This window comes from Phallusia mammillata, chromosome 5 (genome assembly GCF_965637545.1).
Source record: "Phallusia mammillata chromosome 5, kaPhaMamm4.hap1.1, whole genome shotgun sequence".
Taxonomy (NCBI): domain Eukaryota; kingdom Metazoa; phylum Chordata; class Ascidiacea; order Phlebobranchia; family Ascidiidae; genus Phallusia; species Phallusia mammillata.
The window spans coordinates 2451058-2465013 of record NC_137256.1 but is presented as its reverse complement, the minus strand read 5'-3'; the positions used below and the strand labels follow the sequence as shown (position 1 = coordinate 2465013).

Below are 13956 nucleotides of genomic sequence, written 5' to 3'. Positions count from 1 at the left end.
GAAAATCAATTTGACGATTTAAAACTGAAAACGATAAACACGTCAATATGTTTCATCAGTTTTTTGTTGATCAACGTAAATACCATTACTTTTCCGTTTGCAATTGGATTTATATTTGATGACGTGTTATGTTGCAAAATCGAGAAAAGTCTTTGCAATGTTGTGCAATTTTATGTCGAGTCATGAAGAAATAATATTTTCCAAAGCGGCACTTACAACGTTACATTGACTGCGCGAAGGAGAGAAAGCTGTACTGGTCTGGATTGCGTTTAGAAAAACTTCACTTTTGCGTTTAGAAAACAAAAACTATTTTGTTGATAAGTTGTGTTACTTTTGTTGAGTGAGATTGTTTTTATCTTTTGTGTTGTTGGAATAAAAGCAAAGATGCCTTACGTCGTGGGAGGTAAAGTGCGAAAATCTTAAATTACGAATGCAATAACCGAAAAGAGATTTTTTGACGAATAATTTGCAGTATTCTGAATTTAATAAAAAGACGTAAAGTAAATGTTTAAATTTTTGAAGTAACCATATTTAGAAAATAAATTGAAAAGTAAGAAACGCTGTAGATTATTAAATATAAATATTGAATGCTGAAAAAATGTGAAGTTTGTACCAGAAATATTCCTTTTGTTGTGGACATTTTAACTGTTTATAAATTTATTCACGGAGGCCAACACATTAATCTGTGAAGTGTGTGCCATTTATGAAACACTTTTTCCGACCATGCATTGTTTTTGTGAGTTTTTATACCTAAAACATATAAAGCGACAAAAAACTTGGCATGATAGTACATTTGTTTGTTATTTTATGTTGGAAAAATTATATTTTAGGCGAAGTCCAAAACAACAGATCATGGATGAGATCGTCCATTGTAACAGACACATTCTGGAGTTTCATAAACTTCATTGTTTTATTGTAAGTGCGAGAATCTATCTAAATGAGTAAAGTATAACTTATATATATCTCAAGAATGTTTTGCTACTTAATTTTCAATGCCTTTCTGTTGCAAGAAATAAAAAACATTAGTGCTGTTTTGGTTTTGTTTTTTTCTGAACTTTTGTGTGCAAAATTAGCGCCCAAGTTTTACAATCAACCAATAAAGAAATATATGGTACTTGGGACTACTTGCAAAAACATATATACCATGTCTACTGCAAAAAATGTGTTTTTTGCCACCTATATGTTTTTTAAAACATTGGGATTACCATGAGTTTTCTTGCAATAATCACAGACATAAGATTCATTCTGTAACATTGGTTTAATCAGTTGTTCCAATTCCCACACTTTCTACATTTAATAAATGGACATTACAGCTACACAGCTGCTTTGCAATAAAACCTTGTGCTTTTATTTCAGCTTTCAAACTATGTTTCAACCCGATTTATCTAAGCAAGGCCGTGGATATCAATCAAGCTATTCCACAAAACCAAGGGGGTGAGTGAAATCAAACTAATTGTCATCCTTAACCCTAACACTGAACAATTTAATTTAAAAAATTTAGGTTGTACATATGTATGATTTTTAGCAGGGCTGTAATTTGTTCACCTAATTGCTGGTTGTTAAAATAACTCGGGTGGGGCAAAATCAAGTCTGCAACATCATTTTATTGGCTTGAATATTGTCTGTACCTAAAGTTTAGTTGCAAAGCCATATATGTTGCAGTGTTTATTATTATTCTGAAAAATTGCTCTTTGTTTTCCATTATTTTAAGTAAGGGGCCTTTGCACAACAAAATACTTTGCTCATTTGGGAACTGATATATTTTACAAACAAATATTTCTTATGTATCAAGCATTATTTAAACATTGGGGACACTTCAAGAGGTTGATTATTAAAATTTTGCCTTTATTTTAGTGGACCAGATGGCCCTGGACCACGTAGACCCATGGGTGGATTCAGAAGAAATACAGGACCATCGGCGCCACCTATGGCAGGTGGTGGATGAGGACGTTAAAGGCCTGTCACCTCACGACAGGCCTTGGTGGAAAAAACATGCTGCACTAAAACATACAGGCTTCTGTAGTAATAGGCTTCAAGGCTAGAACGATACAACTGCATGCTTTTCCACCTTTGACCTGCATTAATGCTGTCTATGACCTCACAATGTCATAGTTTATGAAGATCAACTGCAAAACCTTGTTAAGATGTGGTTGGTTGGAACACAGGATTAATGAAAAGTCACAACATTTTTATTAGTTAACTCTGTTAGTTTAGCTACCGAGCGCTAGTTGTGTAATGCTTGTGAAGCTAAACGAACGAGTACAAAGTGTATTTTTGTGCAATAAATATGTACCATATTGAACTGAAAGACTAGTTCTGCTACAAACACAATAGGTTATTACCGTATTTTACGGACCATAAGGCGCAATTTAAATCATTTTTTTTCCTCATAAATTGATCGTGCGCCTTATAAGCCGGTGCGCCTAATGTATGGATCAAGTAGTGCTTTATTGCCTACACTCCAACCAGTACCGATACTATTATATGGTAACCATGCTTTATATGGTAACCGATACTCCTTAAAATACGTTGCGTTCTATAGCCCGGTGCGCCTTATGTATGAACAAAAAACTAATCAAAGCAATTTATTGACAGTGCGCCTTATAATTGGGTGCGCTTTATGGTCCGTAAAATACGGTAATAGTATGAGGTGTATTTGAACAATAGAGATATATTTCAAGCATCATAATGCGTGTGAGCATACAAACAGTGTGAAACAATATATTGCACATTATAATGTCAAAATCAATATTTCAAGCGGCTGTGTATGACTAAACAAGGACCACTCCATACAGAATAGCCTAACATCAAACAGTCTTTCCCCTGGGATTCAAATGACTAAGAAGAGCAGATACCTTTACTGCATGTAAACCACAATGAAAAAAACACTTGAATCAGCAAAAAACGACAAAAAAATCTACTTCAATTGACGGAAGTTGAAAAATAGGCATAATATATAATAATGTCACCAATCAACACTGGAATTTGACAGGTTTGGCACAATACATTCATGTGTATGAACTTAACATTATATGGAAGCAATTAAAAATAGTTGGTTTGTGAGATAATTTAATGACTCCAGTGCCCATTGCATCCATCTACTTGCGTAAGTTTGGTAACTGCCAGGTGCCCGGCAAGTTTTACCAGTGCAGGCACCAAGCGTGATCAACCTTTGGTTCATCTTTACTAGCACCTGTTAAAATATATTCATTTTTGTGATAATGAGCAAAGTTACAAAGTATTGGACATCTGAAAAAAAGTTTTCTACCCCAGTGCTTATTGATTTTGAAACGCCACTGGAAAAACAACAACTAAATGACAGATTGGGCATATGTGGCACCAGTTTAAACGTTTGTGCTGGATTGTCAGTTGTATGAAAACATATTACCAGGTTGCCTACAAAATTTCTCTTGTCACCTTAATTCTAACTGTTTAAATTTAATCTAGCATAGCACCCTTTAAGTCCCATTTTTTGCAAAACCCCTTCCATTGAGCAATGTTTCCCACTTTAACAACTACTGTTGCACAGATTATAGTCAGTTTTTATTTTCTACCTGTGGGTTTATGGTGTTTCTGATATTCTTCAACTGATGTGGGTCGACTGTATGGTTGTAAACCTCCACAAAAGTTTCTGTATCAGTAAATTCACAATACATTATGTCAACTTTGCCGTCTAGGTCCATCGTTCGCACACAGCTGTAAGTGTTGTTGTAAGCATCCTCACATACACAGTCGGGAAAGCATTGCTGAAAATGAAAAACTGTTGTTGGTTTTCGCAAACTAAGCTGCACCAATGTCTTGTCACAAGCTACAATTATGAGACCTTTACAGATCAGAACAGTGTGCACTGTCTGCAGCTTGCTTATGCAATACATGTCAGATATCAGGGGCTAAGTAAAAACTAAAGGAACAAAAAAGACCATTTACAAGAGTTGGAACCACTAGGTTAGTGGGTTGTCCTAATTCTAATTTCACTCTACACATACAACTGTTTGATTTTACACTGCATAACTACACAAGTAATTTCATACAAATCCTTCTCGTTAACACATTCATTACAAGCAACTTACTGACTCTCCTGCGCTCCCATGTGGACAATTAGGGGGCGGCAGTGGACTCCCCTCGCCTTGATATTCTACCAAGAAGTCAGTTCTCCATTTAGGTTTGTCTGTGACCTTCATGTTAATAATAGATATCAGCACTTTATATTTAAATTGACTATTTTATCAAATACATTTTCATCCAGTTTTTATCAAAAATAATCACAAATTACTTGCATTTGTCTGTTGCAAGACAAAGTACTCCTTACTGTTATTAATAGTTGAAATAAATATACTTCATTTTTGCACTTGTAAAGAACTAAAAACTTGGTAGTGACAAAAACACAGGCTTCTCACATTAAACAGCGGCATTAGTGAAACTCCATCCATTGTAGGTGGGAAGTTGCCAGTACCCCCAGTTGAAATATCAACGATAGTTGGCCCTATATCAATGCTAGTGACCAACTCATGCCTTGTTACATTCTTTGAAACTCCAGGACCTCGAATTACAAGCGGAATCCGAACATCGGTTTCGTAAAGTTGTCGTTTGTCAATTGGAAGAGAAAATTGTCCTGTTGGTCAAACAATTGTATAACATTTTTGTATTGTATTTTTTTTCCAGAGACATGCAAAACAGAATTATATTTCTTTTAACTATTGGGCCAAAATGATTTATTGAAGGTTTATAATTGAGAAAGCAACATTAGCTACAAACCATTTTGGGTAAAAGAAATTTTTTTGTTCTAAACACATGGACTGGTGGCAAAAAAGCAACAGTTGAAATGTCTGCAGAAAATGCATTCATACACAAGCACATAGTCTTGTTTAATCATAAAAATAAAAGTTTATGTTATAAAAACATACCAAGGTGATAACCATTATCCGATGAATATATGATATAGGTGTTGTCTAATTCCCCACTATCACTTAAAGCTGACATTACTTTTTTCACCAAATCGTCAACAGAAAGTAGAGTTTGCCACCGTTTACGGAAAGCGTTGTCCAAATATTTAACTGAGTGGTCGACCATAGGGTTTGTAGCCTGTCTCAACAACCAATGCTTGTCCTGTAAGAATAAGTTACAAATAAATAACATTTGCTTTGTAATGAAAGGGTACGAAATAACCTATGTAAGTTTATACATGTTAAATATTCAACGTAGAGACTACATTGTAGACTAAGATCTATTAGTATTTACACTGTATGTGGGAAGATTAATAAAATGCTATGTAAGTTTAACATGAAAATTTGAATTAAAGATAAGCTGCTATGAATAGGATTGTACACTTGGTCATAACTAAACAATAAGTTATTTTTTGACTCTTATTTTCTTCTACATTTTTTAACAACCGCGGCTTCCTTGACAAATAGTGTTCATTCAACAGGTGTAAAAACAGTGGTGGGAATCAGCCGGTTCGCATGGGCTCAAAAGAACCGGCTCATGAAGTTTTATGAGAACAGCAAACTAGTTAGCAGTACTGGTTACTGTATGTGACTTTTTGTAACAGAACCGGGCGAGAAATGTGACGTTTGTGATAGAACTGACTGACAAAAAATTTGAATCCCACCACTGTGTAAAAACACACAAAATGTTTTTTGAAAACAAAAACTTTTTTCAACTTTTAATGCAGTGAGAGAAAAAGGTTTGTTTTTAATTCAACAGTCAGTGAGCCTAACCTACCTTGCCATTTGCATTGTAGCTTCCTCCTCGTGGAGCAGATAAATTTAAGTATCGTTGTGAGAATTGTGGGGCAGAATCCCACGGGCTGTGAGGGGCTGGGGTTGAAATCATAACAAGAAATGGGTCAAGGAAACTCGTGCTCATGTGAGAATGAATAAACTCGCTTGACTTATTCGCCTGAAATACAACATACTGTTTGTGATTATGTTATTTAATTTTAATTTTTTACCACATTTTATAGTTGAGGTAAATGTTAATCTTTCTTTTCTTGTTTTAAATGGTCTCCGTCACTTCTTCAGAAAGGTATACTTTATTTATATAACTTTCATATTTTTGCAACACAAAGTTTGGTCACAGTTACTCTGATCTGTTCTACAACATTTTTTTTTCAAGACATAATAGTTTGCAACTTTTGTTATGCAGGAAAAAAGATTTTTAATACCAACCCTATCTCACCCACCAGAAGGTCTGTCAAGTAATCAGTAGAATAGGTGTCGCCATGCTTCACAGCTTTTCCATTGTCAGATATTGTGTAGTTGTAATACTTTGAGTTGCCAACCTGTTAATGTTTGTAAATAAATTGTATGTAGCTTGGTTTGGTAAAAATGGCAACAACTTACCAAACCGAACCATTCATTCCACCCCGGCGGAACATGTTCTGGCCCCCCTGCATTTGTGGTTCCATACTAAACAATAACATTAATTTTCAAATCGGCTTTCAGTGGTACAAAAGCTATTAAGTATTCTTTTAAATGGCATCAAACTTTAACAAAAATAGTCAATACTTTTTGTCAAGCAAAAATGGCACAGTAATTTTATGAAAAAACACAAAGTGTGGGTTGGTAACATTATGAACCAGTCAGAAAAACACAAAGTGTGGGTTGGTAACATTATAAACCAGTCAGAAAACCAATTCTATGAAAAAACACAAAGTGTGGGTTGGTAACATTACAAACCAGTCAGAAAACCAATTCTATGAAAAAACACAAAGTGTGGGTTGGTAACACTATAAACCAGTCAGAAAACCAATTCTATGAAAAAACACAAAGTGTTGGTTGGTAATCTTATAAACCAGTCAGAAAACCTTTAAAACATTTCATGCTTAAACTTAACAATTGGAATCAGTTTACAGCCATATGTCTTTTAGGCATTGATATATGAAAATGCAATAAGCATAACCAGGAAACAGGCATGCTACTTCCCCAATTCAACAGGCATTTCTTTGTTTCTGAACCTGATTTAAATATTTCCCGGCGAAATATGTTTTGTATCCAGCAGCTTGTGCAGAAACTGCGAATGTTTTTTGTTCAGCTGTATTCTGCCAGTATGGACTGCTACAGTTGCCGCTGATGCTGTTGTTCACAGTGTCATGGTTGTGGGAATATTGACCTGACAAAACATATATTGTAATCAATAATAAGCGATCTGTACATGTTAAAAACTTTCAGTTTTACCAACAAATACTTATACCAGTTTAAACATAAATTTATTCCATGTTTTCTCTGGTGAAAAGTATTGGAATCTTTGCAACATACACAAACACCCAGAAATATGACAATAATAAAAAGCAAAGACTGCAAACAATCATTTATTTTGTGTATAACATAGTTTGATTATTTTATATCAGTTTTATCTGCAGTAAACATATATTGGATGAATGCATCATGCTCACAATAAGTCTGCCATTCAGCTGCCTGGTTTATTGCAAATCATAATATATTTTTTGACTTAGGGAATTGGTGACAGTTTAGTTTAAACCAGGGGTGGGGAACCTTTTTGTTTATAAAGGCCACCAAACGGTTTATCAACAGTCGTTTAGGCCGCATGGACTATTTCCCAGGCCACGGACAGTGGTGTTCAAACTTTGTGACGTGCAGAATGGTTGTTTTGTAAATCCCTTGTAGAGTTGTAGCACTTCCGGCCAAGCTAAATAAAATTCCTGACTACATTTCAATCTTCACTACAAAATCAGGATTTATTACAAATCGCTTGTTTACAAATATCAATGATTTAAGAGCACCTTGTGACATCACAGACAAGTTTAAGACATTCGGTTATGCACAAACAATTGTTCTTTTGCAACACAAGTAAGATTGTAGAATCTTGGGTTCTTGGGAGTACTACGGCAATCGCCATGTAGGCCTTTAGGCCGCAGGTTCCCCACCCCTGGTTTAAACCATCTGGTTCCATTTTTAAGTTTATTGCACCAGGGCACAAAAGTGGCCAAGATAAGATTATAACCCCCAACCTACTGAACACAAGATAGATTGGTTGTGGTGGCCAATATGCTTTCTTGATGATAAAGTTTTTTTAAACATACCCAATGCAAACCTGTTAAAATGCTTGCACGGCTAGGGCAACAAATTGGGGTCGGTGTAAACATGTTTGAAAATGTTGTTCCTTGTTCCTGAAGCAGTTTTCTCACATTTTCCATTGGAGTCTGTTAAATAACTTGAATTATCAATCTTACATTAAAAATTAAAATACTAGTAAAATCATTTGGGCATTTTGCTTACCATGCCTCCAAGTATTTCATCCTGATCATCAGTGAGGATAAACACAATATTCGGTGAAGTTTTGAAACGAACTTTTTGTGATGGTTCACTGAAAACTGAACATAATGCACAAAGCAATGCAAAGACTATTAATTTGCCCATTACTTGCATGCAGAATCCTAGCAATGTTTTATGTTTTCAACTATGAAATGCTTCTGCACAAAAAACATTACAGTGTTGTATAATGGTTGGCTGTAAAACCAAGTGAACAAATCAAAATGGCACCACATAAAAAAAATTGAGAAAAAGTAATAAACAATGCATGATACCAATTGTGTTTGCTTAAACTTGGCTTTTCTTGTTTATTTTAAGTGAACTATTCAGTTTTCTTGTAAGTTGTTTTCAGTTTTTGTTATTTCATTTCCCTTAAGATGCCTTATCAGATAATCCGCCAATTCTGAGGGAGCATCATCCGAATCACTTAAATCCTCCGCCTCCTCAATCGATTTCAGGATTTCCTCTTCATGTTGGTAAATTTTACAAAAAAGTTCGAATTCTTTTACATCACAAAAAGCCACTTTCTCACAAAAATACTCCAACGGAGACAAAATCATATCAGGTACTGATGGATTTGTTATTTTTGTGCTACCATGGCGATCAGGAAGAAAATGTTGACCCCGTCGACTTAGAAACTCGTGACGAAGTGTTATATCCTGCAATGAAACATTTACTATGGCCAATAAAACATCCATTTCGTACTTAATTTCTCCAATATGTAAATGTAGGTAATCCATTTTTTTTCTTGACTCAACGGGATCAATAAAATATTGTCCTGCGAAAGTAAGGAGGCCCTTTACTTCCTTTCGAGTAAGACCGGACACATTTAAAACCCTTTCAACCTGCTTGCTTAATTTCTTATGATCTACAAGCAAAGTTTGTGGCGAGTTAGCCAACAGTTGACGTAGTTCACTTGTGTTTAGATGAAGTTGCAAACTTCGAAGTCGGACTTTTATATCGATCGGTCGCAGACTTAACAATTCTGGGCAATTCGTTACAGCTTTCCTTAGAAGACCTGGAGTTAGTCCGAAATCCCCCTCAGGTGCTAAAAATTCTTCCATCTTTTGCACTGTGACATCGGTTGGCTGTTTAGGATGAAGGTTAAGAGGAAGATGGAATTCATCATTGATATCTTTGATTGTTGAAATAAAACAAAACTTTAGTTGATTTGACTTGCACAATTGTTGTGATGAAGAGACAATTTTTCTCAGCAAATGCCCACTCCACATTTTAAAACATCACAAAACTAAACCCTTTAGAATAGAGAAAACAGTTACGGTAATGAAACTGCATGCTAATTGCTAACATTCCTGTTCACTTGATATGCACGGTATGCTGTAATAGATATTAAAGCTATAGTTTTGGTTTGCAAAACACATCTTGTTTCTTTTACTCCCTGTAATACAATTACGAATTAATCAACCACGCAATTCATATTTCGTAACGATTATTTTAAGATCGGTTTGGCGTAGCATGCAAAAACAATCGTTTTCTCATCCAACACGTTTAGTTAATTACTAAGCGTCTGTTACTTATTATTCTTTTCGCTACAATGGAACCTGGTACATGCCGTCATTATACGAGTTTTACAACAACCTGCTTTAACACATGATGAATAGTCAACACAAAAAAGTGACGGTAAGAGAGTTTTCGCTTGTTTTCGCTAAAATTTCTGGTTTAAAATCTTTCTGGTTGAGAAGAACAAAAGGCGAATGTAAAAACGAATTCTAAACAGACAAGCAGCAGAAATATCAACAATAATGATTTTCCCACTTGTCAAAGGCCTTCGTCAAATAAGTGTGGCGCAAATGCATCGCATTGTCAATTATTTTTAGGCTTTTTTAGTTGTCACTAATTTTGTGTAGACGACGGACGACGTCATATCAACTGATAAATCTGGTGAAATCACAATTTATATAATGATGTCACAATACAATCGTAATTCCGTCACGAGACGAAAAAGAAGCGGGTCTGTTTTCGAAAACAAACAGCTAAAAAGATGCAACTGGTTGCAAATGTGCTTTAGTAATGGAGAAGTCCTGACTTTCGTTTGAATTCCACAGCAAACCATCCAAGATAGAAGGAACAACGAATAAGATTCCCTACAAGAATTCTGGGGCGCATGTTCTCCGGGATTGTGGAGAAAAATCTTTGATTGATTATAGTCATAGAAATCACAAAAAGTTTCACGTGGTGATGTTGAAAGATTTAAAGTTAAAGTTTTATGAACACGAAGTTGTTAGAAGAAGCATGTGGGTTCGTCTTGTAAGTCTGTGTGTTCCAGTTTAAAGCGTTTTGCTTTCGTTAAAAATATTTGTTTCTACAAATTCTTGAGAAGGATCAACTAAACCTTTCAGGATTTTAACAGAATGCGATGTACTGGCGAAACAATGTAGTGTTGCAAATAAAGAATATATTTTAATGTACTATTTTGAAACAGGGTGTGTATTAAATAATGGATGAACTTAAGGTAAACTGGTTTAGTGAGTTAAATAACTTATGGCCAGGCCAGTGTATGTCCCTGGAAGTTGAGGAAGTTTTATTTCATGAAAAGTCACGATTTCAAGATGTTTTAGTTTTCAAAAGGTATGATCTGTTCGACGAATAATTTTGTAGGTTTAAAACTAGTTTGTTTTTATAATTGCCTTCCATTTTTTCGGGCTGAATAACATTGCAGAGGTATTTTTGCCTTGGTTATTTTTTTAGTGTGTTTTGCTATAATTTCATGTACAGATGAAATATACTTAATGCAAGCTACATAATTAAATCAAAAGGAAACTGCATTTTTTACTAGAAATTGTATCAAATACTTCACACCTAAAACTTTTGTTAATTTCAGCAAAACATATGGAAATGTGCTCGTTTTGGATGGTGTTATTCAATGCACAGAGCGTGACGAATTTTCCTACCAAGAAGCTATAACCCATATACCTCTCTTTTCTCATCCCAACCCCAGGAAAGTTCTTGTAATTGGTGGCGGCGATGGTGGAGTGGTTAGAGAAGTTTTGAAACATTCATGTGTCGAAAGTGTTACTCACTGTGAAATTGACCAGGTAAAGATATAGATCAGGGCTACTCAAATACCCAACTGTGACGAAAAAAATGGTCAATTATTCCACCATACAATTGACGATTGTTTGCGCACAATTGTATTTGTGATGTAAAGAACAGAATTTAAAACATTACCTTGTGATGCAATACTGCAAACCCAGATAAAATGTATTCTGCATGACGCTGTGCCAATATACTCTCACAAGGAGTAAATTCATGTTTATTGCCTCATTCAAGCTTTTAGCTTGGACGGCGATTCTCCCCGTTAGCTACAACCCAAACCGGTTAAGATCTCTTGAATTTGCATTTTTCATAGAAGTGTCCGGACCTTTAGTAATTCTTACCCTTTCAAATTGGACCTTTGGTAAAAGTAATTGAGTAGCCCTGATATAGATTATACAAATATTTTTTTTTATGAACAACTATTTACAGCTGCAGTGAACTAGTGATTATTTACATGTTCGCCTTGCAGTTATTTGTAGCATTAAAAAAACGTTCTTTAATTTTTGATTAGTTTGTGTAACAGAAGAGATTTTGTATGTGATTTTTGTATATCTTTTCAGGTGGTGATTGAGGTAAGCAAAAAGTTTCTTCCAACGATGTCCAACTGCTTTAATGATCCACGAGTGATTCAGCACATAGGAGATGGCGTTGCATTTATGGAAAAACACACAAATGAATTTGATGTGATTATAACAGATTCCTCTGATCCTGAAGGTAAATGTTGTTTATTTTAATTGTAGTATATTACTATCCCTAAACCATCCTACTCTTTAATTGTTGTTTTCTTTTGCTTGTGTTGTTGTTTAAGGTACACTATTTGCTAGTTTTGTCATTTTATGTAACAAGACCTTAGATATGGTAAAAAGTTGAAGTAAAATAGGTGGAAGTAATAATAGTATATTGTGTCCCTAATCTTTGGTTTTACTAGGTTACTGAGTCTGATCCATAACATAATGCTAAATTCTAATGTGCTATTGCATAAGCAACAGTGCAATTGTTTTACTTATGGAGACCAGAAGTTTTGTAATACAGTTTCCTTTAATAAATTTATTTCAAATATATTTCTGCCTCACATTAGCTGCGTAACCATTATTCAAAAAACTGTTGTGTCAAAGTTGTTTAGAATTACTTTGTTTTTTCAGGTCCTGCTGAAATGTTGTTTGAAAAACCATACTATGAACTTATGTCGAAGGCACTGAGGCCTGGTGGAGTTATTTGCGCACAAGGAGAATGTGTTTGGTTGCATCTCAAACTTATTTGCAAAGTCAAAGCGTTTTGTGAAAGTATTTTTCCCAGTGTTGCTTATGCGTACAGCACGATGCCAACTTACCCAAGTGGACAAATCGGTTATATGTTATGCAGTACAAGTAAAGTAAGTGTGGCAAACAATTGTTGTTGGTTCCAGTCAGGGTTGCATAGTAGAAGAATGTAGAGACTTTAATTATTCGTAAAGTTTGTCTTCAATAGAAGCATCAAAAATGTTTGGAGCAAAATAAAATTTATCATCAAAACAGCAAATTTGGCCAACTACTTTTTAGCCCTGTTTGAACTGTGGTACATCATGTATCCTACTTGAAACTGAAATATTGCATTTGTTTCAGGAGATTGAATTTTCTAATCCCTGCAGAGTTATAACTGATGAGGAAGTGCAATCAATGTCGTTGCGATATTATAACTATGATGTCCATAAGGCAGCTTTTATATTGCCACAATTCGCAAAAAGGGTATGTACAGCTGCTAATGAACAAAGTAATCAGTTAACTTTCTAAGAGTTGCCACTAAGTTGAAATTTCACTACTATAGTACCTTAAACTGAGTTCAGCATTTCTTGACACCACCCCCTTAACAATTTGTTGATTTCTAAATGCCCATATTTATTGCAAAAAAAATTTGGTTGAGTTTCATGCTAAGATCAGTTTATCACAGGGATTTTATGTTTGCAGTAGTTAATATTACGCAAACTTCAAAATGCTTTTGTTAGATGAATAAAGAAATTGCCATTTTTTTCTTTCCTTTGCTGTAGTATATTCTAAATGCCAGGCTTTATTCACCCCTTAAAGGCCTAAACAATTGAAGTTGTACCTATGGAGGCTGGTACTTTAATAAAAACAACCGAGCGACAGATTGAGAGTTTTCCCTCTTTGTTTCAGGCACTTGAAACAAACTGTGCAGAATCAAGTGGAACATATCTAGCTAACCAAGGCTCAGATTATGAGGACTGATGTCAGTTTGATGCTGTGTTGTTTATTGTTTACACTGCCCTTACCTGATTTATTTGTACTGATTTTAATGTTTCAGCCACAACAAGTTTCCTTAAAGGCTTTATTGGCTTAGTACCTGATTCGAAGGCTAGCATGGAACTTAAGACCGAGTACCTCTCATTTTTTTAGATGGAATATTTAAGATATGTTACCCTAAGTTATTATGGGTCCCCTTCCCTGAAGGGGACACATATTGATTTTACTCGAATTGTTTGTTTGTTTTTTTCTATTTTTTTCTTCCCAAAGTTTGTCCGACTCGTTTTTCCATCAAATGTTTGATGGATTTGGCTGAAATTTACACAGATGGTAGATATAGTTATGTAGATGTGCATCCCACTTTGTTTTTGTTGATAACCCCAGTATTTACC

The 13956-nt window shown here is 35.0% G+C and overlaps 4 protein-coding genes across 4 annotated transcripts; 2 read left to right on the top strand and 2 right to left on the bottom strand.

Annotated features, from left to right (window-relative positions):
* The first annotated feature begins 148 nt into the window (after positions 1–148).
* Positions 149–2302, top strand: LOC145230285 (selenoprotein K-like). Its single transcript, XM_080095679.1, has 4 exons — positions 149–403; positions 831–915; positions 1357–1434; positions 1855–2302. The coding sequence occupies exons 1-4, from the start codon at positions 385–387 to the stop codon at positions 1943–1945; spliced, it is 273 nt and encodes a 90-aa protein (XP_079951805.1). The 5' UTR covers positions 149–384; the 3' UTR covers positions 1946–2302.
* A 141-nt stretch (positions 2303–2443) lies between these two features.
* Positions 2444–8396, bottom strand: LOC145230258 (N-acetylglucosamine-6-sulfatase-like). Its single transcript, XM_080095644.1, has 11 exons — positions 8238–8396; positions 8053–8161; positions 6956–7110; positions 6342–6407; positions 6182–6280; positions 5722–5898; positions 4905–5106; positions 4398–4612; positions 4071–4175; positions 3555–3746; positions 2444–3193 (listed from the first exon to the last, which is right to left on the bottom strand). Exons 1-11 carry the CDS (start codon positions 8385–8387, stop codon positions 3029–3031), a joined length of 1635 nt encoding a protein of 544 aa, XP_079951770.1. The 5' UTR covers positions 8388–8396; the 3' UTR covers positions 2444–3028.
* A 33-nt stretch (positions 8397–8429) lies between these two features.
* On the bottom strand, positions 8430–9551 carry LOC145230271 (transcription termination factor 4, mitochondrial-like). The gene has a single exon (XM_080095664.1). The coding sequence runs from the start codon at positions 9500–9502 to the stop codon at positions 8597–8599; it is 906 nt and encodes a 301-aa protein (XP_079951790.1). The 5' UTR covers positions 9503–9551; the 3' UTR covers positions 8430–8596.
* Positions 9552–10690: 1139 nt separating this feature from the next.
* LOC145230270 (spermidine synthase-like) lies at positions 10691–13652 on the top strand. The gene is made up of 6 exons (XM_080095663.1): positions 10691–10859; positions 11113–11326; positions 11888–12041; positions 12470–12699; positions 12929–13051; positions 13478–13652. The coding sequence occupies exons 1-6, from the start codon at positions 10729–10731 to the stop codon at positions 13547–13549; spliced, it is 924 nt and encodes a 307-aa protein (XP_079951789.1). The 5' UTR covers positions 10691–10728; the 3' UTR covers positions 13550–13652.
* The last annotated feature ends 304 nt before the right edge of the window (positions 13653–13956 follow it).